The sequence below is a fragment of the Dacryopinax primogenitus genome, assembly GCF_000292625.1.
Source record: "Dacryopinax primogenitus strain DJM-731 SS1 chromosome Unknown DACRYscaffold_7, whole genome shotgun sequence".
Taxonomy (NCBI): Eukaryota; Fungi; Basidiomycota; class Dacrymycetes; order Dacrymycetales; family Dacrymycetaceae; genus Dacryopinax; species Dacryopinax primogenitus.
In genome coordinates, this window is record NW_024467204.1 from 387185 (window position 1) to 410749 (window position 23565).

At 52.2% G+C, this 23565-nt stretch overlaps 6 protein-coding genes across 6 annotated transcripts; 2 read left to right on the forward strand and 4 right to left on the reverse strand.

The window, feature by feature from the left end:
- Positions 1–899: 899 nt before the first annotated feature.
- On the reverse strand, positions 900–6146 carry DACRYDRAFT_21679 (histidyl-tRNA synthetase). Its single transcript, XM_040772496.1, has 8 exons — positions 5916–6146; positions 5412–5867; positions 5039–5356; positions 4471–4989; positions 2272–4412; positions 1811–2221; positions 1612–1761; positions 900–1561 (listed from the first exon to the last, which is right to left on the reverse strand). The coding sequence occupies exons 1-5, from the start codon at positions 6120–6122 to the stop codon at positions 4197–4199; spliced, it is 1716 nt and encodes a 571-aa protein (XP_040629542.1). The 5' UTR covers positions 6123–6146; the 3' UTR covers positions 900–1561; positions 1612–1761; positions 1811–2221; positions 2272–4196.
- Positions 6147–7311: 1165 nt separating this feature from the next.
- DACRYDRAFT_21681 (uncharacterized protein) lies at positions 7312–9895 on the forward strand. The gene is made up of 5 exons (XM_040772497.1): positions 7312–7521; positions 7573–8024; positions 8074–9326; positions 9390–9632; positions 9684–9895. Exons 1-5 carry the CDS (start codon positions 7390–7392, stop codon positions 9794–9796), a joined length of 2193 nt encoding a protein of 730 aa, XP_040629543.1. The 5' UTR covers positions 7312–7389; the 3' UTR covers positions 9797–9895.
- Positions 9896–11082: 1187 nt separating this feature from the next.
- Positions 11083–13516, reverse strand: DACRYDRAFT_50930 (DUF726-domain-containing protein; the record flags this gene model as incomplete). The annotated part of the gene is made up of 4 exons (XM_040775017.1): positions 11083–11624; positions 11673–11890; positions 11939–12905; positions 12958–13516. The coding sequence occupies 4 exons, from the start codon at positions 13514–13516 to the stop codon at positions 11083–11085; spliced, it is 2286 nt and encodes a 761-aa protein (XP_040629544.1).
- A 202-nt stretch (positions 13517–13718) lies between these two features.
- DACRYDRAFT_78519 (signal recognition particle SRP9/SRP14 subunit) lies at positions 13719–14393 on the forward strand (the record flags this gene model as incomplete). The annotated part of the gene is made up of 4 exons (XM_040776349.1): positions 13719–13753; positions 13804–13876; positions 13921–14030; positions 14082–14393. Exons 1-4 carry the CDS (start codon positions 13730–13732, stop codon positions 14391–14393), a joined length of 519 nt encoding a protein of 172 aa, XP_040629545.1. The 5' UTR covers positions 13719–13729.
- Positions 14394–14438: 45 nt separating this feature from the next.
- Positions 14439–17860, reverse strand: DACRYDRAFT_106718 (Metallo-dependent hydrolase; the record flags this gene model as incomplete). The annotated part of the gene is made up of 5 exons (XM_040768317.1): positions 14439–14813; positions 14862–15376; positions 15430–15588; positions 15641–15682; positions 16747–17860. 5 exons carry the CDS (start codon positions 17858–17860, stop codon positions 14439–14441), a joined length of 2205 nt encoding a protein of 734 aa, XP_040629546.1.
- A 701-nt stretch (positions 17861–18561) lies between these two features.
- Positions 18562–19537, reverse strand: DACRYDRAFT_21683 (uncharacterized protein). The gene is made up of 2 exons (XM_040772498.1): positions 19209–19537; positions 18562–19160 (listed from the first exon to the last, which is right to left on the reverse strand). The coding sequence occupies exon 2, from the start codon at positions 19127–19129 to the stop codon at positions 18893–18895; it is 237 nt and encodes a 78-aa protein (XP_040629547.1). The 5' UTR covers positions 19130–19160; positions 19209–19537; the 3' UTR covers positions 18562–18892.
- Between the last annotated feature and the right edge of the window lie 4028 nt (positions 19538–23565).

The following is a 23565-nucleotide window of genomic DNA, read 5'->3' on the forward strand; positions in this document are numbered from 1 at the left end:
CGGAGTCGACTAGTACACTCTGCCGTCGTTTTGGCGTAAGCTGCGTAATAAAAGCGTACCAGCACGGGCAGATCCCGGGGCTGCCCGCAAGCGATCAGTCGGATCTCTGCGGTTTGATGCGCACGAAAGAGCGCTGGCGGGAAAGGACTCTCCCAAGCTCGTAATTAATTGCCGTGCACAGGCAGAGGAGCGTGGGATGAGCGCCTGCTTCGTGGGTGTCGCGCGTTGCATCATAGCCAAAGTTTGCGGCGCGCAAGATACGGAAATATGGGGTCGAGGGGGGCTTGCCTAAATCAGAAGCACCAGCGGGCTTCTTGGGCGTAAAATGGAACTTCTGAGACTGTAGAGGAACATCGTCATTTACACCAATTAAACAAAACGATCGGGCAACACCTGGACATACATATAACGTGAAGACACCCGAGCGAGGGACGGTCTGACTCGTGAGCTAGATTGAAATCCCCATTCGGGGCTGACGGCCGCTCAGGAGAAGTTCAGCGCCCGTGAGAAGCCCAAAAACTTGCCGATATCGTGCCATAGAGGGATGGATCAGATAGGGCGGGTCTCATGTGCGCCCACGTTGCCCGTACCTTTCAACCCGGCCTGCATTCTTCTTATCTTCTCAGAAGTTTGGATGCGCTCTATAGAACTCCCGCACCTCCCTTTTGTTAAAGGAAGTAGTTAATGGTGGGGAAGTGCTCGGCGAGCCCTATTAATCCGCTCGAATGGGACGAATGCAGTCCCAATTATTTAGGTCTCACACAAGCGCTCGTGTTACACTACCCTGTTTGGCTAAATCGGATTTATGGGCTTGAGTTGACGGGTGAGGCGCAAGAAAATCGGATATATAAGCCGGCAGAATACCGAGCCAAGTTGACCCATCACCTGAGCAAGAGTTGCCGTGGAGCAATTCATTTGCACGCACCGACAAGTTCGCAAACTGACATCTCAACCTTACCCAGTCTTTCTTGACCTCTTTTCCTCCCATCATTCAAGAATTGTGATGGGGGGTGGTCAGGTCGAGCCATGGCAGTTGATAGCGGGACGGAAACAGGCAACGCGTGAGTCGATTCTTCAAGATCTCTCCAAGTGGCGGTTGGATCAACTCCCTGGAGACGACGTTCTCGACGTATCGCAACTCTGTCTGTCGAAGCTCACGGACAAGGAGAAAGTCATCGTTCACCATGACGCTACCGAGCTCGTCTCTGCTCTTGCATCGAAGCAATATACGGCTGTCGAGGTCCTCACGGCCTTCATCAAGGTCGCGATTGTGGCACAAGACACCACGAACTGCCTCACCGAGATCTTCTTCGAGGAAGGTCTGGCTCGTGCTGCAGAGTGCGACAAACACCTCTTGAAAACAGGCAAGGTGATGGGGCCGTTGCATGGTCTTCCGGTATCGGTCAAGGACCACATTCTTCTCAAGGGAACCGACACCTCGACGGGATACATCATATGGGCGAACAAGACCGTCGCAGACACGGACGCGACTGCCGTCGCACTCTTGAGACGAGCAGGTGCGGTATTATACGCGAAGACAGCAAATCCGCAGACGCTTCTTGTGAGTATTGTCCATTTTAATAGAAGCGTTCTCACTCATCTATCGTCTAGTCCCTTGAGACAAATAATAACGTATTCGGTCGGACATTGAACCCCTTCAATCGCAAACTCTCCCCAGGAGGAAGCAGCGGCGGAGAAGGGGCGCTTATCTCGGTACATGGAAGCCCGATGGGTGTGGGTACGGACATTGGCGGCAGCATCAGGTGTGCACCCTATCAATTCGTCTCCCCGCCATGTGCTTACCTCCTGCAGAACCCCGGCTGCGTTCTGCGGACTGTATGGATTCAAGCCCTCCGTAGCACGTACGCCACATGCTGGCCTGATGGGATCTCAGGCAGGAATGGACAACATTGTCGGCGTGCTCGGACCACTTGCGACTTCCGCACGCGACTTGGAGCTGTTCTGCCGGGTCATGCTGCAGTACGAGCCCTGGCTTCTCGAAGCCCCGCTACTGCGCATGCCTTGGCAGGAGGAGGTTGCGAAGGGCAAAGGTCTCCCAAAGAGGTTGTCAATAGCGATTCTTTGGGACGACGGGGTCGTCGCGCCGCATCCCCCTATTCGGGCCGCGCTGGAGGAGGTGAAGAGTGCATTGCTGGCTGCTGGGCACGAGGTGTTGGACTGGCAGACTCTGAACCACCACATGGCCGTCTGGACGCTGATTGTGCGTATTTTCACTAATTCACTCAAACTCAGGTACTAATTCAATCCCAGACAAAGATCTATCTTCTCGACGGCGGGAAAGAATACTACGATACCCTGAGCCAAGCTGGTGAGCCCGCGGTGCCCCAGACAACATGGATCTTATCACAGAATACCCGGTTGTACACGGCGGCAGAAACATGGCCGTTGAATGTCGAACGTGAATCTATCCGAACCCAGGCTCTTGAATACTGGAACAAGACGATATCGAGCACAACTACCGGACGACCGTTTGATGCGATCCTCTGTCCTTGTCATCCGACATTGGCTTCAGCCCACGATACCACACGTTGGTGGGGATACAGTTCCTACTGGAACTTACTGGACTACAGCTCAGTCGTTTTCCCGGTTGGACGGCATAAGAAAGATACCAAATACGAATGGGAGCTTCCTGGGCCTCGGAATCCGACAGAGCAATACATTCACTCGCTTTGGGATACGGAACGATATCACAATGCCCCAATCAGCTTACAGCTGGTTGGACGGCGTCATGACGAGGAGAGGGTGCTAGCCATTTTGAATGTTGTCGAGGACGCCCTGAGAAAGGCACGAGACGTAGCGGAGGTCAAAAGTGGTGGTACATGTGTCCTTTCGTAAACCAATGAGTTGCTGTTTGATTACGTTTGTGGTATACATTGAGCCAATTATCGGCAGGGACATGGCCAAATTGTCGGCCCGGTATGCAGCCAGACACTCATCCTGTCGGCATGTCAATAAATTGAGTACAAATACGATTACGATAGAAGCTCCAGTCGGAATGTTCGGCCATCAATGACAACTCCCAGCAGAAGCGGATCGGCCTCGGAAGCCACGGGCCAACGCATCAAGCGCCCGTCCTGGCTGAATGGGTGTCGCAGAGGCTGCACAGCATCCCCGCATGGGGATGTTGAGCGCCCATGCTTACTTCTCCTCGGGACCTCTTCTCCGACATACTTGGAATTCAGTCAACCCCGGCGAAGCGATCTTCCCAGGATCTCCAAGGCAGCTTCGCTTGGGTTGTTTCCCTGAAAGATAATACCAACCTTCGATGATGACGTTTACGGAACGTCCGCATTGCGGGATGTCACGGGGTGCCAAGCTACTGTGAAGTGAGAAAACACGACCTTGGAAAGAAAAGAAAAGAAAGCATTTAATGGAGGAGGAAACGTATGTAGGAATCAGGCCAAACCGGGCGATAACTCCCCAAATTCACCATGAAGATTGTCGGTCCCCTCGTGCTGCTTACAGCTTCCTTGGTTTTGCGATGCGCCGCTCAGGTCTAGTCACTAGCGATACAAGGCGCTGGCCGTCCCATAGATCCCAGCGACAGAATCTATACCGGAGATCAGAGTTCGAACACGATCACGGTTATCCGCCCGTTTGATAATACTGTCCTCGGCACGATCATCCTCGGGGATTCGCGTTTGACCGATGTGCTTGGACCTCAATACCTTAAGGTCGTCAACGTACATGGGCTCGGCTTCTCTCGTGATGGCAAGTACATCGTATCCATCAGCGTCGCCACTAACACTGTGGCCGTCATTCGTACACTCGACAACTCTATTGTCTCTGCCACGACTGCCGGTCGCGCGGTACACGAAGCCTTTTTCGCGCCCGACAACCGCACAGTCTGGGTTGCTGCGCGTGCTCTTCAGGAAGTGGAGCTCATCGACGGTCTCAAAGGGGGAGTGATTGGGCGCATCATGACTGGAGACGGACCCAGCAAAGTCCTCTTTTCCCCCGACGGACAGTGGGCGTATATCAACCACATCCGCAACGCTACCATCGATATCATTTCCGTCCACCAAAAGCAAGTTGTCAATCAGATCACCGGTCTTGGAGATGTCTTCTGGTCGGATATGATGTTGTCCGCAGATGGCAGGATCCTTTGGGCGGGTACATCACATCACATTTGACATCTATCTAAGGCACAACGTGCCAACCGTGCACATCTGAGGTCATAGTCGTTCTTTGAGCCAACTAACAAGGCAAACTCGTTCTACAATTTCGCCTTCGTCTTCTTTGCCTTCTTCCTTTCCTTTTTGTGCCTTGATCTTTACAACACCCTGCTTCACCTCATCCGGACCAAGCAGTACTGCAAATGGGACTCGCTCTTTCTCAATAGTCTCGAACTGCGCACGGAACTTGGGCTTTGCCTTGTGCATGAACTCAGCCTATTTGCAGCATGTTCAGAGAGGCCACCTTTCTGCAAACTCAAGAGATAATGCATACCTTGATACCTGCATCCCACAACTCTTTGGCCAACTTCATCCGTTCGGCTAGAAGACCTTCCGCAACCGCAACAATGAAGACGTCAGTCTCTTTACTCCGACCCCATCTACTCTCTTCGTCTGCCTTGGCCTTTTGGTTCAAGAGGGAAAATACACGCTCGACGCCAACACTGATACCCACACAAGGGATGCCAGCAGCTTTCTTCGAGGAGCCACCCGCGCCAGCGGCCGCGGACATGAACATGCCAACGAGCTCGTCGTATCTTCCTCCAGCAGCAATAGAACCAACACCGACGGTCGCCTCATCCACTTCCTCCTCTCCTTCCGCGTCCTTCTTAGGCTTCTTCGATTTGGATGAGGGGGCAGAAGGGCCAGAGTGATGATCGCTAGGTTGGGCTTCTGTGGATGGTACTGAGGGGACGGTGGTGAAGCCGGGCGGTGCTGATGCATGAGTAACAGCTTCATAGATGATGCCCGTGTAATAGTCGAGACCACGGGCGAGGGATAGGTCGAAGGACATCTGGGAAGCCGTCAGCAAACAGTTATGTGCCATGTGGTGCGTAACCCACCTTGTCACTGATACCGTATATGTCAAGGTACGTGAACAGCAGCTCCATATCATCCATGCCTTGTTTTGCCATAGCGTTGTTGGCTAATTCAGTCTTCTTTAATCGATCAAGCAGCTCAGGACCACCTTTCAACATGACGTATTTTCCGATTCTGTCGGCGACTTCGTGGTCTAAGCCCTTCTCCTCGGTCATCTCCTTGCGCACTTCGGCCCACGGGAGCTTGTCCAACTTATCTACAGCTGAAGAGATGGTACGCGTCTTCTCGGTTGGTACACCACAGACGGCAAATATACCATCAAGTATTTTGCGGTGATTGATCTAACTCGAGCGTCAGGAACGAGTATAATCAATCGAAATTCCGTTGAACACTCACCTTCACCGTAAATTCACCGATCTCAAGCTCACCCAGTGCTTCGCATACAATGCACAGAATCTCTGCATCTGGTACCATCGGATCATAATGACCGGCAATGTCGAAATCGCACTGATAGAACTCGCGCATACGTCCCTTCGTCATGACTGGCTGGTCTCGTCGGTATACTTTCGCAATGTGGTATCGCTTGATGTTGGCGTAGTGAATGGGATTCATGGCAAGAAAACGGGCAAAAGGTACAGTTAAGTCATAGCGAAGCGAACAAAGCTCCCCGCCCTGATCTTGGAGATCGTAGATGAGCTTAGAATCCTCGCCATATTTGCCCGCCAGAATTTCTTTGAGCTCAAAAACCGGAGTATCAATCGTGGATCCCCCATGCTTCTTGAATACTCTCGTGAGAGTGGAAAAGATGTGTTCTCGTAAAGCCATATCTGACGGAGCCCAGTCTCGTGTCCCCTACTTCAAAATGAGCAAGAGCTTACCTCAGAATGGATTCTTACAAACCTTCGCCGTTTTCAATGCCATTCTTCCCTTCTTCCCCTTCTCTTCTCCTAGAGGCTCCCCGGTCGCCTCAGCAAGCTCCTTCTTAGCCTCCTGCAGCTTGGCTACCTCGGCCTCGACCTGCTCTTTGGGCGCACCCTGGGACTTGAGAGTCCGCACATGGTCACCACTTGCTTTCATCTTTGCACGAAGAGCGTCGGCATCTGCCATGACTGGATATTTCAAGGTTGGGCGAGTAAAGACAAGGGATCGATGTGTAACAGAGCAAGTAATGCGATGTCGAGTCAGACTTGAACCGCGTTTGAACATAAAAGGAGTAATGTATCATTGAAAATTCTGGACCCTATTGAGTGCTGTGTGAGCTCAGATAGGGGTCCTAGCATTCATAGCGCTAGCATTGTTCCATTCTATGCACTAGTGCCGTCTCACTTGGTCAACAGCTTGAGTAAATGGTGGGATTCCACCTCATTCATATGTACATACCTGGCTCTTCTTGTACAACGTTGAAATTCACTAGAAAATTCCCGAAATTACGCCAACAGGAGTGCATCAAGATCCCACGAGCCGAGACCCCGGCTACACATGGAATATGTTTTTTTTTTAATTGAGCAGAACACTTCAAAGGCTGGCCTTGTGGTCTGGCTTTCGTTCTCAACCTCGTCTTCGGCGTCTATGTCGCTCTCCATAAAGACAATAAGACTTAGGCACTCGAGTGCCTTGTTGAAGTGTCTTCAACCTGGCAGATACCTATGCTTCCCGAACCAAGGTATCTTCGGGCATTGTGTCAACAAGCTTGGGATGGTCAAACTTTACGCCCACTTCTTCCTCTATAAAATCGGTTGGACCATACAGGTTGGCACGCCAAACTGAGGCGCATCGCCCTATGTTTGGTGACTACGACGGATGACAGAGGTACAAGTACGTTGTCGAAATTGGGCTATCGCTTGTGCAGTACGTGGAGGAACAACTAAGGAGAGGAGAGGCGCCCATCATCCAATTGTACCATACATTGTATGCTGCAAATAGCGCACCTAATGTACGCCCATGCTATAGTATACACTATGTACTATAGCTTGGGTCTGCATAGAGGAAGAAAGATTGCGGAAATACGCGGCTCTGAGGCTCCTGTGTTGGTCAAACGACTCGGGTGTTCCGACAAAGGTAATGTTGTTTTCTGCATTGTCCTTTCATTTGTGGGGTCTCCTAGGTTATACCAGTAAACAGCTGCAATGAGCCGGAAATATACGCTATTTGCGGTATGTAGAGAAATAGTAGTTGATTCGCCCATCAGTGCGGACCCAAAAGAAGCAACAGAATATATTGCTTGGGCCCACCTGCCCCAATGCAGCTCACTCCCTCTCCTCCTTTCCGCCACAAGCAGACTTTCCCTTTCTGACAGCTCCGGATACTGTTACTACACGTATATTCTGGCATTAATGCTCTAGGCTGAACCTATAGCATGCTCCTCAAGTGAGGCATGATCGTGCCCATCAGCAAGTTGAAGTGGGTGGAGGATGACTCAGAAAAGGCGGCGGCGTATCTGAACAGGGTGGGTGAGCTGCGTGCAGAGTTAGTTGAGCTTCATGGCAAACTGCGGGGCGTATGTATGGTACGCATATACCCGCGTTTCGTGATGACGATAACACTTACCCATTCAAAGGCTCATGGTCGGACGATGGCGAATCGTTGGCAAAAGAGACAGAAGGAGAAACGGAAGAGCTTTCTCAAGACCGCTTTCCCAGCTATATTGGAAGTCCCTTTCGACCTCCCTCCAGGAAGGATCGAACTCAACCGTGGACCGAACGAGTCGTTTATGAATGTGGAGGATCTGTCGACTGGATCAAACCTGATGTCTTTGTTGGCGACCCGTACGCTTTACAGGCTGTCCGATTGGGTCCCTTACGACAAGAACACAAAATCATTCGAAGGATTCCATTGTCCCTGGCTCGTACTTCTCAGTGGAGACAATGACTCTTACGCATGCCTCATATCGCTGGACGAACAGGCGAAAAGACAACACAAAGGCATGCTGGGAGGTGTGGTTGGCGTCAGTCTGGGCGTGATTGTGCTCGATTTTCAAATAAAGGTGATCAAGTTCCTATACAATATCGTGTAGGTCAATCCTCTCCTTCCTGAATTGATCTGACGATTGGATATTTAGTCAATTACTGCTTTCTGATATCGACTTATCCAAACCTCCGAAAGACAACTTGCCATTGACCATGGCCGATATAATTGACCTGAGCTCACGATCTCCTATCGAACGATATCGCCTCCGCGCTTATTCTCACCCTATACAATTCTCGAAAGAGAAGTTGATCAACCTCGTTCTTTCCAAACTGCTGGACGTCCAGGACAATTGGATCCTCCTTAGAACGGATCCTGTTTACTTTCACACCCGACTGCAAACGAGAGCCCTCTATCCGTTGCGTGGCATGAACGGAAAACTCGAACAAAGCGACTGGCATGCGATAATGGAACAGCTCGTGATCGCAGAATATGAGAGTCTCAAGCTCTGGTCGTTAGCCTGGAGTCATGTCCAGACATTGTTCGGCCTCGTCCACAAATCTGAAGAAAAAAACAATAACGACTGCCATGAACGTGATCTGACGGCAAACGATTCACGAAAACCAACAACTCCACCCTTAGCAGAGGCGGATCATGAAGACGCTCGTTCCATGGCTGAAGAGTCCGATTGCCCTGAGACAAGAGGAAAGCTGATGTTGAGCACAACGGAAGAAACTTTGGCAAGGCTTCACGTCATTCTAGACTTCATTGTGGAGCGGCGAGAGTCGCTCCATGGTATGATCATCAATGCACCTACTCTCAAACACCTATTTCAGCGTACCAAACAGAGCGGGTTTGTTCCAAGTAAGGTGACTTTTCTAAGAACTGTGTCACGAAGAGAAGCTGGACAAAATGCCCTCGTTGATCTCATTGATCCTCTGTGGACATTGGGCGACGAGACGAGTTTCGTGAAAGTTATTCAACTTCCTCGTCTCTACGCAGTGGTGGACGAAATCATACAAAAAGATATCCATCAACGCGGTCGATTACCAGCTGTGATCCACGACATTGTCTCAGAGCTCCAGGCTTGCGACAACGCCCTGCTGGAAATATCCATTCATCCGGATCGCCGCTATTTCCTGTCCGAAGCTCAGAGGATTGGGCAGAGAGATAAACTCCGCGGCGATGTCGGATGTGTCCAGGGTTGGTCTACAACCACTGCTGTTCCCACAATGTTCCAGGAGCGATACTTGTTCGATGGAAATGTGCCGTCACAGGTCCAAGAAAACAAGGCACGAAGAGCCTTACAGCTTCTTTGGCAGCACTTTGATCCCGGCTGTCATGAGCTTGGGGAGTCGAGTAATGGCTCGTACGGAGACACCAGACACGTCGAAGATATTTCGCCTGGTAAGCAATGATCAGATGCTACTGCAAAATCTTCTGGCCACGATGGCTAATTAGACTTTTCAGCTCACTCCCACGACATCTCATGCGTAGGACAGCCGTTGATCACTGTTGGTGTAAAGAAGAAGAATTTCCGAGTTCTTCAAATCCTCTTCGGCCCATTGTCTGAGATGGAAGACAGCGATGTGACTTGGGAAGGATTTCTCCAGGCTTTGCGGGCAATCGGCTTCAGAGCTGACCGCATTTTCGGAACCCAGTGGCGAGTGATTCCGAGTAACGAGTCCCCGTGGCCAGCTTATCCGATTTCGTGTAAGCATATATTTTCGCACTTCAAGTCCTCATCTCAGTCTTGCTCATCAGTACAAGAACCACTGCCTGGACCAAGACTTACATGGCAGCAAGCAAGATTCATAACAAAGCGCATGTTCAGACATTATAATTTGCAACAGTCTTCTTTCATTATGTCCGAGTAAATCCACCTTCCCTTACACTATGATCACATCGTGAAGCAAATTTCCGTGTTTGTGACTGTAGGCTAGACACAGATTGATCGATCGAAATATACATTGATATCTGCAGGAGCTACTGGATGATATCTTGATATCTGAGTTAGGAGACTGGCATTGAAAACTGCATATAATACACGGTGCCTATAATGAAAGCCAACAAAAAGATACAACAGACCTGAGGTACAGCTTGTCAACTCCAAGGATTATCTGAAACGTTAAACTTCTTTGCCGCCTTGTTCGCGTCAGGAGCTGCCCATGGGTCCTTTTCAGCAGGCGAAATAGTGGAAGAAAACGATAGGCTGGGCTTGGATGTCTCAAATGACAGTACAGGGGCTGCAAATGGGCTTGAAGACGGCAGGGGAGGCGAAAAGCTTAAAGATCCATCGGAAGAACCAAACGAAAGACCTACGGGCTCCTCAGGAGTAGTGCGTGCACGGGACCAGATGTTGCTGGCGCCAAAGTCGATGGTGGATGGAGACGAAAAGACTGCGGGTGCCTTCGGCGGTTCGGATGGGGTGTTCGACATGCTTGTGCTGGAAAACACATCAGCAGACGGTGCAGCAATTTCAGTATCGCGTAGCGAGAATGATCGTTCAAACTTGGGAAGGATATCCACCGTGCTTCTCATACCATCTTCACGTCGAAGTTGAGAACCATATGCAGACGGTGGGCGCGTTGGGACGTCGGGCTGAGCTGGGGCTGACTCGGACCTTGGCACAGTTCTAGATTCAGCGGTGATGCGAGGAATAGGTGCCGCGATTGCTTTGTGTGCATCCTGACCATCAGCTGGCCCTTCCTCCGAGATGACTTGTTCGATCGCATTGAAGTCGAAACCTGCCTTCGCAGGGAGGGACACGGTAGAGCTATTGGCCGATCCGCTGCCTAGAGCGGAGATTGATGGAGGCTGTAGAGTTGATTGTCCGGATGCTGACAGTCCCGAACTACCATTTACGGCGACCGAATGATCGAGACGCTCCGGCAAGTCTTCATCCGCACCATTGGTTGTAGTCATACCCGCCGGTGCATCTGTGATCCCAGCAGAAGTTCCTGTGGCCCCCGTGACTGAGGCCACACCTTTCGTCCCGGACCAAGGGTTTGCTGCTGGTAATGGGGTGCTTGGCTGGCTCGTCGTGGGTTCATTCTTTCGCCTTCTTGAGAAGAAGTTGAAGCGGCGCTTCTTTTCTTGTACTCCCTCTAGAGAGTAGTTCTGCTCTTCTTCAAGATCCTACATAATCATGTTACTTGATCGTCTAGTGCAGCCGAACATGACATACCTCCGGCTCATCAAAGTAATCCGCTGTAACCGGAAACCCTAGCTGGTGCAAGATGACTGGCATGTAGACCCGGTAGCTAGCGTGACCAGCAATCTTGTCTGTTACATCCACGTTCTCAATTCCTGGAACATCCTCGATTGGCCGCAGGCCAGCGACGGTGTATAAGCCGCCAACAGAAGCACGGAAAAGGTAGTTCAGGACCCAATCGTTTCGAGCATATCCATTTATTAAGCGACCGGCGGTTACGCTTCGGACTGCGTGCCATGTCTTCGTCGAGGCAGTGATGGCACCGCCTAACATTACTACATCTTGCACAATGCCGTAGGCTCTTTGTTTTGCTAGCTCAACAAGAGCATAGAAGATGACTCGAGCACCCAAGGAGAAGCCGATGAGGGTCACTGGTCGTACGCCAAGAGCGCGTTTCCGGAGAACATCGGCCAAAATGAGCCCAGCGGCGACAGAGCGATCCAGCGCGTTTGACCATGGATTGTCGATCAGATATCCGAGCTTTGTGAGAACTGAAAACCTGTGAGTCAAATTCATTGGGACAAATCAAAGGTACGCACTCAGAGGCCACGTCAGGGCGCTCATCAGACCTGTCATAACCGTAGCTTGAAGCACCGTCTGTCCCACCTGCGTTAAAACCTCGGTCGTGAGAATTCTGAGCGCATTTCCGGTCTCCTGCATCATCTGTGGTTCCCAAAATATGCTGAATACATCGCCGACGACCGGATCTAGGACACTGAACGGCAAGCGAACATCGTCTTCCAAGGATGCCATGAACCTATGAAGATGTCAGAGAACGCAAAGTCTATGGTCAGACGCGACGTACCCAGGGATAGTAATAATACAGTTCACTCGTCGATGATTATGGAGCGGCAGAAGGTTGAACGTCTTGACGCTCGTCGTACGCCTTGCCATGCCCTTCAATGCGATCCCTGAGCCGGTCAACACACCACCAGTCGTGATGGCAGCTGCTCCAGCCGTCCCACCAAGGAATGCGGCCGTTCCGCCTACACCGATCGTTGTGAAAGCAGCACCTAAGCCGGCGCCAATGACCGGCGCGAGCAATCCAGCACTTAATCCTATCACCAAACCGCCACCCAAAGTTGCTAAGCCCATCATAAGCAATCGTTTCTTCATTGCCGCCTTCTTGCGTGTCTGCAGCACGTCGTCGTTCTCCAGTTTCTCAACATTTTCCTCTATTTCCAGCGCCTCCGTAATGCGCTTCTCAAAACGAACCACGTCAAGCCAGCCTAAGCCTAACTTGACAGCGACTGTTTCCAGTAGGACGCGTGAGCGCGCATCGTATACGCTGTCAGCGATGACGGCAAGAAATAAGTCGCACAAGACTGTCCATCGAATGTCGAGCGTCATGTTCTCGTCTGTCGATAATACATTTGTTGATGTACCCTCCAGCGTAGTTAAGCCTGGATCGGCAGCTGGAAGAACTGGCTGGATGTTGCCAAACAGAGTGTCACCCGGTCGAGGTGTGAGAACGTCATGAGCGTCGCCGCCGAACTCTTCAGAGTGAGGAGCAGGCGGTAACGAGCTGCCAGTCGTTGGTGCATCGACAAACGGATTGAAAACATCCGAGCTAGTTGGAGATAATCTTCCGGGTAACGGAGACTGCAGGATCACTTGCTGATTCTCCTCCTCCATGGCCTCGGCTTCCTTCTTTCGCCGCGCTTCGATCGGGTCGTAGTCTGGATTTTTGACAGTATGCGTGGTCATTAGTGCAGGTGCTAGATCGGCGGCAGTTACACCATGCTCTGCTAGGCTCTCGATCATCTTCTGTTCTGTGACCGGAGTCAAGACTGCAAACACCCGCTCGAGCTAAATGCGACACACCTGCAGTCTCTAGCTCCATGTGATGATATAGACGTCCCATAATCTTAAGCGACCAGTTCTCCGCGCTCTGAATCGCCTTCTGAATCTCTCGAGCTGGCATCTTCTTGAGCCCCTCGATCATTTCCCGCGCAGCAAGTGAGCATAAACCGACATATGCGATCCTCTGAGACTCGGTCAAGAGCTCTTTTGTTGCTTGCATTTGACTCAACGGAGTCATGGCTTTATCCTCATTGAATAGATACTTCGTTTGCATGTGGACTTCGTCATTGTCGTTATCTTCGTCCAGCCGCAGTCGGGTATACGTCTCTTCTTGTCCCTTGTCGAGTTTCGACCGCCATTCAACGCCTTCATCATCGAAGTCGATAAGATTTCCCGTAGCATTGCCAATTTGTTTCGGCGCTGATGACTTCGAAGGCGCAATGTAATGGAACTTCTTCTGGTCCTCTTCGTCGAGATTCAAGAATGGGTCGTCGGGCTTGAGGACCGGCATGTCCTGCCATTCGTCGTCATCGTCGAAGTCGATGAGCAGATCCTGCTTCGCCTTGTCCTTTGGGGGCATTCCGAGGATGGTATATCAAGAACTCCAGCAGCAAGAGGAACAACGCGGGGTTTTCTATGTGGATATGCAGCGATAGTCCACTGATGCCCATGCAAGGTCCGCACTTATTACATCCACGTGCCGGCCGAGTGGAAGCAATTCGTGTGCCTTTCCTGTGGTTTTGGCGCACAACTACATGACTGCACACGACCTCATCAATATCCTTAATGTACAATGGATCTTGTCGACAATGACACTGTCAGCGCTTATATCACTGCGAAAGAGACGGTACTGACACAACCTGGCAGTTCCTCACAAAATTATCTGACCTATTCGCCCATACAACACGAAAGGGTTCAGTCTGGCTTACCCACAAACGATGTGCGTGGCTTCAGGGGCCACTGAATGAAGCTAAATAGGCACAGACGTACACGAGGGAGAGGATATTAAGATGAATGGAGGGGGAGAAGAGGATGGTATGGAGTTTTCTGTGCTGCTGAGGGCGACGGATGGACACACAAAGTTCTCAACACGAGTGCGTTGCGCGGCTGTTCATTCGAGATAGTCCCGCTAAAGCTGTCCACAGATATCCCCAAATGACTTAGAAAAATATCATTCCGCATATGGAACTTTGCTGAAGAAGTCGATGTCAACGCTGCGTAAACGAGATCGCAAGCGCGAGAAGCTACGAGCCGACTTGCAAGCTCAGCGGGAGAAGAGACTGATGGAAGACATCAAGGTGGACGGACCAAAGCGGGGTAACGGTAGGAGGAAACGGCAACGACAGGTCAAGGCACTACGGAAGCAGCAGGAGCAAAGAGAGGTGATCCAGAGAGCGATGGAGGCATCCCGACAACGACAAGCAGCAGCGGAACACCCAGCAGAAGAGACCTCATAGCTCGGATCGTTGAGTACATATCATTCAGTTGTACAGCTATCATACCTACTCCTCTACATCGCTATCCAGCTCGTCGACGGAGTGATCTCTACGTCTTCGATCTCTGTGATTAGAGGCGATGTGCTCAGGCGCAAGACCTTTTCCACCACTCTTGAAGGAATTCCAATTCTCTTCAATCCGGCGTACAGCACCCGGTTCGCCCTGTACGTGTTCTTCCCATGTATCCTCAACCCTCCAACCTTTCACTTCGGCGATATATCTCAGTATATCCCAAGCACTGCCCGTGCATAAGGTGATGTCGTGCCAGTCAGACTCGATCAGAATACGAGTTTCCGCCGCAGCCTGGATAAGCGCCGCAACCCCTCCATTTTTAGCGTTGATCGTGGTTGAGAGGGATAAATATACGTTCGGATAATTGCGCTATTGTTCCCGTCAGTTTCACTGGCGGCTAATGCAAAAGTGCCCTACCTCGACCTCTTTCCATGTTTCAGCACTAAATCCACAGCTGTGCAAGTCGATGTTGATACTGCCCCACTTCTCGTTATGCAGTGCCTTCATCCTCTTGAACAGTTCCACCGTGACCTGTTGACACTTCACGCTATGCATGCTGACGTTCCGTTTCAATGCCACAGCAACTCCAAGCAGCGCCTCCAGGATGGCGAGCTGATGCCCCATTGGTACAGAGAAAGGCGACAGTTTTCGGGGCGGCGGTGAAGGATACGGGCGCATGGGTATGCGAAATGCACGATCCAGCCCAACTTCGCCCAACATTGCCTGCGGATGAGCTACCAGATTATTTCGGACTTCAGCAACAATATCCTTCAGAAGACGGGGTTCAGGCAAGAGCGGGAGCATCTCCTGTAGCTTTAGACTATTCTCTGGGCTCGCATCCTTCCCAGAGAGAAGAATCGATGCATAATGCTCCTCTTTATTTGGTAACTTCTGGAGCAGAGAAATCGTATGCGAGAACCACGGGTGATAGCCTGGGTCATCATACAATGTCAACCGGGGGACTCTGTTTTCAACAAGAACCCACCAAAGCAAGGCGTGACCTTATCCGGCCATTCTCTTGCTAGATCAGCCACTTTTTCCTGATCATCCGAGCGCGTCGCCATTGCGCATACCCGGATCACGAGGGCTTCCATCACGTCCTTGGGGGTATCCGAGTCGGTGGGATGGCAGTGTACATCCGTCACTGTCGGCTTCCTGTTATGATCGATTGTCTAATTTGTTGGATGCGTACGCACGATGTGCGAGTAGCTCGGCGGGAGGCAGATGGGTACTGCTCACTGGCAGCGAATTATCAGAACTGCACATGGTGGTTTGTTGCAAATGAAGTGTGATAATCACTCACGCGGCGGCAACTACTGGAAAGGTCATATGGCCTTCTGAGTCCGAGTCGCCGTCAATGCGAACATGCTCGTTTTAGAACAATCCATACCATAATATTAGGTCGATGCCATTTAGGGCCATCGATTTCAAAAGGACATAGACCCTGGTATTCGTCTGACTAGGAGAAGTTACAATACAGGTTGTCGAGCGTGCTGCGCTGCATACCCCTCGCGCATCAGACCAATATCAACACAAAAAAGTGGATATAAAAAGGCATAATGACAAACGCAGCTGGCAACATAGGCCGTGAAGGAGGAATAAGAGAAAAGGATGGTAGGTATTTGTCGTGTGCGTCCTACGCGGGAGGGGTACTACGTATGCAGGTGTGGGTACAGTATCGTACATCTGCGTGGTTCGGTTCTGCGAGCGTGCGTGGCTACTTGAGCAAGTACTTGTACAGAGGGCGCCCGGCGCGAGGCAGACAAAGAAGAGAAACAGAGAGTGAGAAAAGAGACAAGGACGAAAAGACAGTGAGATAAGCATAGAGACGAGGGAGCGGAAGGAACCGCGGCTCAATTGGAAATGGAGGTAGCGCGGAATAGCCATAGTGTCAAGACAGAGCGTAGGAGGCGAATGAAAGAGTGTCCAGCTGATTGCGCAGGTCATGAAAGAGAAGAGAGGTGATGAAGATATGTACACATGTGGGTCGTAAGTGTCGTAAGAAGGATGTCCAAGAAAGGGCGCGGCAGTCCACGACGTCATGCCTTCCTGTGCACACGCATATGTTGGCACAGGTTGTCGTGTCTGCTGAACACCTTCCCGCAGCCGGCCTCGGGGCATTCATGGGCTGATTCAACACACGTCAGCATGTACACCATATACTGATTAAAAATGAACTGACGTTTGTCATGGGTATGAATGCTGCGGACGTGGCGCTTCAAATGTTCCCCACGTTGGAAACACTTCCCACAGATCTTGCACAAATACGTCCTTCCCTTGATGCCAGATGCTCGCCATTCACCGCTTGCCAGTTGCTCCGCGGCGATCTTCGAAGCGGCCATCACTTCATCTCTCGAGCTGGCACTATGCATGATGCCTAATTGGCCTGTTTGCGAAGACGGGAGGGTTGGTACGTGGCGCCCACGGGACTTCTTTGTCAAATTCGGCACTGGAATTGGCAGAGGGATACGCGTATGCTTGCGCACAGGTCGGTCGGCATCGTCAGTATCAAGTTCTGGTGTCGAGTCAACGGAGTCGTCATCATCAGCATGATTGGCGTCCAATTCGGGCTCCGGTTCAATCTTTGGCGATGGAGATAGCGCCGGTGCAGTGCGCAGTTGTGTTGCTAGAGGATTGAGTGACCCATTTGATAGGAAGATGTCGGCAAACGGTACATGCTGCGTTGGTGCAGATTGAGACATGTTGGTCATGTATCCTTGCATCGGACTCGACATCGTATCCGACAAATGCATGTTGCTGAATTGGCCGTTCGTCAACGGAGACAGTGGATCCGTCTGATACCCTTCGGATTCGTAGCCGGCGAAGGGTGACATACGACTCTGCAGGGCAATCTCGGCAGCGTGAGGTGACTGTTGGAAGTATCTCCGCTCTGGGGTCATAGCATGCACTGGTGAGAAGGGCATCGAGGCAGGGCCGGATCCAGGCATGGCATGCATGAACGTTGGTGACGGTGACACCGATGACAAGATGGGGCTGAAGTGTGATGGGAATATATCCTGAATCGAGGCATGATTGGAGGGGGAGCGATGGTGTTCGAGTTCGATGGGAAAGATCAAATCGTCGGAAAAGCCACCAAACGCTGGGGTTTCCATCTGGGTGTTGAGCTGACTGGCCCGCAAGGTGCTATTGGTGCTCTGGCTGCCCAAATTGAGAAGATCTGTCCAGGAATCGTCCTCCATCTCTTGACGCTCGTTACCCATAACCTGCAGGATGGAGTTGAGTGGTGGGTTCGAGAGGGATGATGATGTGGAGGGGGGGGAAGCGGACAGCTGTGGTGAACAATGGCTGGGAAGTGTTGGTGCGGTAGTTGGTGAATAAGATGACGACGGTGATGATAGCAGTGTCTGCTTGAGATAAGCTGATGGACGTAAGAAGCGAGCTGAGTTGAAGTCCATGGATGTGTGCTGGCGTGGGGATGACAGTCAGATGTATGCGCACAAATGGGCTAGCGGGAGTGTGAGCTTACGTCAGACGGAGAACGCGCACACTATCTGCGCAGTCCGGGACAAGTAATACAAGGCTAACGGTCGATTGTCGTCAGGCGCCTAAATCGCGGTGATTATGAACTAGGTCCGCCGTTGAATGAGAGCGCCGGGGTGGTCGTTAAAAGGTGCGGGAATCGGGTTGTTACAGGACGTGGAGTGATACAGAGGCAAGTCACAGTCGAGAGCACAGGCCGTGGATTCGTGCGACTCGGGGCTGGGTCGAGAGGAACGATGGGTCCAACGCCGAGGCGGTGTTCGTAAGCAGGACTGGAAGATCGGCTGACGGTGTCCAAATCGGTACACGTGGTTACCGGGTCTGAACGAGGACGTGACTGGAGTCACTTGTCTGTGGTTGGTGGACACCTAGGAAGAAGATGACTGGTGACAGGGCACGGGTGTTGCGTAGTCCCGCGGGCGAGTCGTTAGTCGGGATTGCCGGGGATGTGGAGCACAGGTATTGTACACGTGAGCAGGTCGTCGCGAATACAGAAGAATAGGCAAGGCCAACGATTGGTATGGGTTTGCTGTTACGAGGCTGGGAGGTCGAGGGGGGAGAGTAACGAAGGAGGGGAAGGAGGAGGAGGAGGAGGGGATAATAACGGGAAGGGGGGAGTGAGTTGTCAGAGGTTGTGTGGATGATGATGAGCCTGTGATGGGGTACCAGACGATGAGTCCGCGGCGGAGACTAATCGCTTGCCGACGGTGGCGTGTCACTCGTCACGCTTGCCCTGATTATTACTAAAGCAAGGTGTTACTCTGTGATTTCAATTCCGAAATTGGGTCCGTCGACCTGGAGGCAAACTTCAAAGCCAAGGAAACGCAATCGGACGGCCGCGTTGAACCCTATCGACCCTGCGATGAAATTGCGGGGGACTCCACAGACAGGACTCGGCGTGGAACAATAAGCACCGGCGAGTCGTGATGAAGGAAATTCGCGGGCGGCTAGTGGAATAGCGGATGGATGGGTGCGTTGCTGATTTCTGATACGCGTTCTGAAGATGGTTGTTGATCCGTGTATAGGGCTTGATGAAGCAGAATGCGCCGACTTTGAGCGAGATGTATGCGCACGGACGGGAGGTGAGACAGAGAGATGGAAGGGGGAGTAAGCTTTGAGCTGGGCAAAACACGCGACTTAAATACCCTGGCACAGCCGGAGAGGCGCCGATGATCGGTGTGCATTCTCGACGTTCATGTGAACTGCGGACTACCGGTATGTACTTGATGAGCCGGTTGCGCGACTCATGCTGACGTGCATGAGATTGGGGATATCGAGAACGCGCGAGATTCATTCCCCAATTTGCAGTGTGTGCACAGAAGAAGCCTCGGGGGTGTGAGGTGCGACATTCAACAATGCGATGTCCCGAAACTCTCAGGAGCCCGGACACACAGTTTGGTCGCTTGCAGCCTTACGCAAATAGCAGCCCGACATCGCACTACGAATACAATACGTGGCCAGACCCCCTAAAGCGGCGGGGTTGGACAATTCTTCCTGACTCGACCCCCTTTGCACATCTCTGCTCGCCGCGGCACGAGGCACCCGCTCACCGGCACACGCGTTCCGATCCTCCCTGCCTCATCCGGACTTCCCCCCTTTAAACCACATGGCAATTCCCTCGGTCGGCCTTCCTCAGGGGTCTTCCTCTCCTCTCAACAAACAAGAAGGACAGACCACCCGCATCTGACAACATACACTAATGTTCGGTATGGGGTCATAAATGCGCTGCTCGCGGCATTCGCCAGAGCAGACATATTCTGTCCTCCACGGCTTTTCACTTCTCTCCTTGGCCGACAATATTCCGCAGTCGGCAGTGCCTTTATCGTCGCTTCGTAAAGGTCAAAGAATCATCGCATCCAACCGGAGCAGATATTGACCGCCGATCAATGCACGGAGGTATTCTGATGGCAATGTCATGATTCTCCCCCTCTGACCAAGTCATCTCCTACGGTGATCGCAGTCATCCGGGATCGGCAGGCGCACTTTCAAGTCATGCGCGCTGCGTCTATTCGGGCAAGGTCTCGACTTCTTCTCCTGGATTTTGAGCATTAACGCGATGACGAGGCGACTTGCATTGTCTAAATGTAATGTATGCACATGCCTACTTCTCGATCATGACCGATCACCAGGACGGCATTAAGATGCTATGCGATTTGATCGGAGGTAAATAAAAAAACCACATCGGTACAATGGCCTCCCAGGAACACTAAGCGTCCAGCCTCTTGCCCATGTCGGCGTCCATGTCCGGAACGGGTACGGTAATGTCGGGCAGCGTAACCATGGCCGGAGCTCCTCGATTGCCTTGGAGAGAGGTCGCTCACACAAGTTTCATCCCTTTCGGTAATTGTGGGCGCCAAGCTGCGATTGGTCACATCGGAATGCGAAGCATAGCATCCCCGTCCGTATTTGGTAATGGGCGTGACCTGCGTTAAAGGTGGAAAATGAGCTTGTTGGCGTCGCGGTGCAGACTAAACCGGCAACCTACACATCGATCAATGGTTCTTGGGTAGTACTTATCTGCGCACCCCTGGGCTCGCAAAACATGTCGCGTTGTGCAAGGCACCCTGACCGTCCTACCACCGATTTGGACTTTCATGCACGAAAATATAGGTGTAAACTATGATGCAAGATCTATTCATGCCGGGCAAGTGCTTCTACATTTAAAGGCGCACCCGGGGTCATGGCGAGCGTACCGCCCATCAGATCTCGTCATTGATCACGGATCGGTGATGATGGCGCCCCGCTGCGACCGGGCCGAGGATGAATAAATGACAAGGCGGAGCATCGTCAGCTGCGCTCCCCCATTCCAACCGTGGCCGCAGATCGCCCGTTGAGTTCAAGAGTCGGAACTTGAATTGGGCGTCTGCGCGGGGATGGCCGAAGGGATGGACAGAGAACCGAACCCTTCAGGGCACCGAGTGTTTCTACAGCAAATGCTCCTTAGAAAACTGCCTCAATTGCTCGAAACCCACTTGTGCCTCGAATAGTGCAGGAAGCGAGAGAAAGAACCATGGTGGTGGTGCACGAAGGGTTGGAAATTCGAGGTTGTTAACGCCGACGGTGACTGATATCGACGTACGCTCCTGTTCCCGGAGGTTCGAGAGCACAATTCTGACCCGCCTCGATGGAATGGGAAAGAAGCCAGCGAAGCGTTCGGCATTTTGCCCAGAAAGGCTGTGTGGCTGGAAGGGGCGGTATTCCGCAGGATACAATTGGATGGTGCGCATCGACGATACCGCGGCTGATACTGGAGATAGCCAAGCAGGGTCACCGTTTTAGCACGTTCGAAATCTGGGGGGACGCGTGCGTGCACGGCGCAGTCGCATTCGCGAAGCTCTCGGTGAACGGCTATCTTTGGGAACAATAAAATCAGCGGGTGGTCTTACGAGACAATAGCGAGTGTGGGCCAAGGGTTACGAGGAGCAGAGCAGAAAACCGCGGGAGAAAAGCAGTCAGGATGCCAATCAGCAGCGGTTGTGGAACATGCTTCCGCCGAGAAGAAGCAGGTCCATCCTCTTGCGCCCGCAATCGCCGCCCGCTTGACGTGGAGGCGTGACGTCGTCACACGGGGTTCAACACGTCGAGCCACCGGCCGCAGGTTAGCGCAAGATCCGGTGGAGAGGCCAAGATTCAATGGAGGGAGGAAATATCCCTGGAGAGAAATCTTTAGTAAATAATGACAAATGACAATGAAGGATAGGCGGAGATATCGGGGAGACAATCGCGCGAACATTGTCTTGGAGCATCCGATGGCGCACATCTCTCTTCTTGTTCAAGCGAGGTCGGGTAGGTGTTGGTCGCCGGAACACGAGGGCCAGCGAGCTCACCCAGAGCCAAAAGGGGACAGCACCACGCGCCCATCCACAGCCATCTCCGCCGATCTTCACATGTCCCTGTGGACACCAAACCCAGTTTGCTTCCGTGTATTTCATACGGCGGGACCCCGGATGTACGCTAGGCGCGACTTGAATTCGGTGAAAAATATCACACCGGGAACGGCAAACGGCCCGCGACAGCGGGAGAGGATCAAACTGAAGCCACCGACCGGCTCCCGCAAAACAGCGAGAGACGGCCGAGCTTTCTTGGCTCATCCCTAACCTGGTGCCGCAGACGTCCACCTTTTTTTTTTTTAAATTCCTCTCCACGATGATATCATCTTTGTTCTTGCTGTGCTTTTGGACACGACCGCACCGCCCATCGCACGCGCCTCATTCGGCATTTCACTCAATATGGTATTTGGCCTGGACAGGGGTGCGATGATGTAGGATTTTGCCTCTGACGTAGCCAGTTGTGCGACAGCTGATCTCCCCTGCAGGCACATCGAACTGTAAGTGTACCCATGACGAAGTACTCATCAGGGAAAATTGGATGATTTACGACATTCCAGTCTAGTCCAGAGACAAGTTTTACGTATTTTCACGCCACGTTGATGTTGGAGGAGGTTAGTCTGTCCTCGTCGTTTCACGTGTCGTGTCCACAACCGACAATGACCGCGGGCCGTTCAGGGTAGTCAACGTTCGCTGCGCCCGAATAATGCATTGAATGGACGCAGGAGCTGTGCTCGGTGGAATCGAAAGGACTTGCCCCGATTGCGTATTATTAATGCAGAAATAAAAGCAACTCCCCGGCCAACCATGTCATACCTCGTGTTCCAGCGCACAGAACTGTTCCTGCCCTGAACATTGCCAAGCAAGAACGGAGCTACGCAGGATCTCGCTAATTGACAGCAGGTACCCGACCCACATGGTTAGCCGGCGGCACCATTGAAGCATAATGGCCTCGATGCTTCAATATTCTTTCATTCCCTGCGCGCCTTACATGGACGCGTGTCGTGGCACGCGAACCCTATCTATGTCTGTCTCACGCGCCCATCCATGCGCGTCCCACCGAGGCGCAGGCCAACCAAGTGCCGATTCTCCCGCTCGGCCAGCTCGCGTGGCGCCGATGTTTCGCGAACCATGGCAGTCTTGTGAATGCCCTCGACCAAAGTGGCCCCTCTTCCCGCAATAGGGGCGAATGCAGACCGCGGTCGTTCGTGGCTCCCGACTACGACGAAATCTGGCGGAAAGGGCGCAGTCCACCAGCACTGACGACAACTACCGTCGGTTTGACCGACCATCTTCGAAATTCTCGAAATTGTCGAGTCGAGCTGGAACGGAGCATATATGCGACCAACCTTCGTCTCCTCTGTTGTACTTCCCACTCGGGAAAGACCAGAAACGAACCCCCTCTTTCAGGAGTATCCGGAAAAGCAAGAAAGGGAGCAGAGTGCGCCATGGCTGACGTGGCTCAAGGCCGATGCTGTCATCGCTCTTCGCTCACCTCTCTCTTCGAGCCCATCTTGATCATCACCTCGTCATTATGATGTTTCAGGCTGCAATGCGCAGCATGGGGATTCGCGCTGCCGAACTCTTGCTTGTTTGAGTCTAATACGTTTCCGATTTCCTCGCAGGAACCAGTCACCGGACTCTCAAGAGCGCACTGCCCTGCCCCGAACTGGCCCGCAGGACCGAACCCTGCGCAGCCCTTCGGTCCAAAGGACAGCGGTCGCTTGTCAGGCTCGTCAGCCAACACTCGGATGCATTATAGTATGATCTATACCCACGCAAGGGAGAGCGGA